Source organism: Dioscorea cayenensis, chromosome 5 (assembly GCF_009730915.1).
Source record: "Dioscorea cayenensis subsp. rotundata cultivar TDr96_F1 chromosome 5, TDr96_F1_v2_PseudoChromosome.rev07_lg8_w22 25.fasta, whole genome shotgun sequence".
Classification (NCBI taxonomy): Eukaryota; Viridiplantae; Streptophyta; class Magnoliopsida; order Dioscoreales; family Dioscoreaceae; genus Dioscorea; species Dioscorea cayenensis.
Window position 1 is genome coordinate 5,478,980 of NC_052475.1, and position 3,060 is coordinate 5,482,039.

At 33.3% G+C, this 3,060-nt stretch overlaps 1 protein-coding gene across 1 annotated transcript; it reads right to left on the reverse strand.

The window, feature by feature from the left end:
• Positions 1-1,625: 1,625 nt before the first annotated feature.
• LOC120259917 (secreted RxLR effector protein 161-like) lies at positions 1,626-2,389 on the reverse strand. The gene is made up of 2 exons (XM_039267376.1): positions 2,155-2,389; positions 1,626-1,939 (listed from the first exon to the last, which is right to left on the reverse strand). Exons 1-2 carry the CDS (start codon positions 2,387-2,389, stop codon positions 1,626-1,628), a joined length of 549 nt encoding a protein of 182 aa, XP_039123310.1.
• Between the last annotated feature and the right edge of the window lie 671 nt (positions 2,390-3,060).

Consider the following 3,060-nt stretch of genomic DNA (forward strand, 5'->3'; position numbering starts at 1 on the left):
TAGTTGTTTAGTTGAACATAATTGTTTTTTTTAGTTAGATACATCATGACAACAATAGTAGTTCAAATTATAGTTAATGTTCTTTTTTTCACTATAGGTATATTCAAATTGTAGTTATATTATTGAACTATTTTTTTACTGTAGATAATTATTTTATTTGATAATTTTTTTACACTTTCACTTCAGCCCCCCCTATCGGTAAGTTCTGGTTCCGTGATAGGCCAAAAGCTAACCCCTTCTAACTATACACACACACACATATATATATACAAAAAAATAGATCTAGAGTTTAGTTGGTTTATTATCAAAACAAGGTTCGTCAAGCCCAAAAAAATAATCTAAACTTCAAAGGTTATCAATATGAAAGAAATTGTAAGGCTGAGGACCACCCTTCAATTTCAGTCGTACATTGGTCATTATTATAAATAATAATAATAATAATAATAATAATAATAATAATAATAATAATAGGAACATGAACAAGGAAAAGAAAATGAAGATTCAACATCAACATACTAAAATCTCTAAGCAACAAATGATTGTAGGCCAACACATGATATATTTATATATATATAACTATATGCACCTAAGCATGCATTAGAAGAACACGTGTAGCCATGTAGGCAATGTATCAACTTCTATAGGGGCTAAAATGTGAAAATTATCATCCAAATCAAAGCTAAAACTTATATATATATATACACACACACACACACACACAAGCATATATGCGCACAGTCCGAAAATTGGATACTAAGTGAGTTGAAATACAATTATCAGTCAACAATACTAAAAATTAAGAATTATAAACCCTAGAATCCTATCATTACCAAGGTCTAATTACTTAAAACTATACATTAAACATCCCTCTCATAAACCATCCCATATAGCATAAGCATTCACTCCTGCTATAACAAGCTATACATTCACAATAGTGGCAGGAGTTTAGTAGCCACAAAGAAAAATTAGCAAATCAAACCTACATCTGAACATACACTTTAGAGCTTTAACCAACCAAGACAACATCAGCACTAACAGAACAATAGCTAGGTGTGAGATTCAACACAAAGAGTGTATGTTGATATATGGAAAACACTCACATATAATTCAACTTATTCAACTCAGTGAACTACAATCATACCCCAACAACATAACTGCATACATGACCAATAACTCACTCACTACACCCATGTTCGGAGAAAATAACTACCAATTACTGACACTAATTACTTGCATAAACTACCACTGAAGACATTAACACTAGCTGCAGTTGAGGCCACAACTTTCTGAGTTACTACTCCAAGTGACTCACATGTCTTCATTAGCCTTCAATCTCCTCCTTGGGCTCAATATGCATACTCCAAGCCTTTTTCTAAGTATTTCAAATCTGTTCTTGTTTAAGGGCTTAGTATACACATCAGCCAGTTGTTCTTCTGTGCAAGAGAAAATAATCTTTACTTCTTTTCTTCATAATAGCTAGCGTACAACATGATACTTAACTTTATTATGTTTGGTTTTCTGTGTAGGACTGGGTTTCTAATAATAGATATTGCTACACAATTGTCAGATAAGATGGTAGTAGCTTTAGATGTGTCAAAAGATAAATCATTCATTAATTTCCTCTGCTAAATAGCTTGTTTGATAGCCTTAAAAAGGCCAATGTACTCAGCTTCTGCTGTTGATTGAGCCACTAGTCCTTGTTTCTTTGAACGCCAGGTGATTACTCCAGTTCCCACAGTAAAACAACTCCCTGATATGCTCTTCATATGTTCATCATTTCCGGCCCAGTCACCATTTGAAAAACCAAGTAATTTCACTGATGTAGCATTACCATAATTTATTCCATAGTTAGTTGTACCCTTGATGTAGCGAACAACCCTCTTTGCTCCTTTGAAATGCTTCTCAACTGGAGTTTGCATGAATCTTGAAAGATAATTGACTAAAAAAACAATGCTTGACATGGTAGCACATAAATATAAAAGGCTTCAAACTAAGCTTCTATAAATATTCCCATTTATCTAAAATAGTAAAATGTTCCATCATCCTTGACTAACTCTTCTCCAACAGCAAATGGAGTACAAACTGCATTACTATTTTCCATGAAAAACTTGGTTGATAATTCTTCACCAAATTTTCTCTAATGATTAAAAATGCCTTGCTCCCATTGGTGCACCTCCATTCCTAAGAAATAGGCCATCTTCCCGAGATCACTCATCTCAAAAACAGACCTCATCCTGCCTTTGATATCTTCAACTTCAGCTTCTTTGTTTCCTATTATCAGTATATCACCAACATAAATTAATACAATTAACATATCACTTCCACTGCTCTTTGCATACTTTACATACAATGTGGCAACATTTAAGCTCTTACTGAACCCAATATCCATCAAGTTACTATCTAGCCTACTGTATCAAGCTATCAGAGCTTGTCTTAATCCATATAAAGCATTTTGAAGCTTGTATACCTTTTCTTCTTCACCAGCTTTCTCAAAAACTTTAGGCTGATAAACATGAATGTCTTCATTTAAGTACCCATTCAAAAAAAAAAAGCAAATTTAACATTCATTTGATAAATAGACTAACCCTTTTGAGCATCTATGGCCAGCAACAATCGAATTGTATCCAATCTTGCCACTAGTGCAAATGTATCAAAAACATCTATTCCAACCTACTGTGAATAGCCTTTCACAACAAGACTTGCTTTATGTTTATTTAATGACCCATCTGGATTTAGTTTAAGCTTCAACACCCATTTAACTCCTAAAATTTTCTTTCCAACTGGTTTGTTTACAAGCAACCATGTGTTATACTTCATAATCATTCTGAGCTCTTCCTCCATTGTATTTCTCTAAACTTCTGACTGTAAGGCTTCATAACAAGTGGTTGGTTCTAGATTAGCCATATTGCATCTTGCATAAATATCTTCAAAACTTCTAAATCCTCTGAGCGATATGTGATCATATCCTTCTTCTTCATTATTGGCCTCCATTGATTCTCCATTTGCATCATAATCTTCATGTTCTTCAAAAACTAGCCCTTCATTTTCTGCATTCTGATT

What these genes read in the sequence shown, in the direction of transcription:
- LOC120259917 (XM_039267376.1), bottom strand. Translation starts at nt 2,389, where the DNA reads ATGGATATTGGGTTCAGTAAGAGCTTAAATGTTGCCACATTGTATGTA. An exon ending in GGTGCACCAATGGGAGCAAG is followed by an intron (nt 1,940 to 2,154) that starts GCATTTTTAATC and finishes TTGTTTTTTTAG; the next exon opens with TCAATTATCTTTCAAGATTC.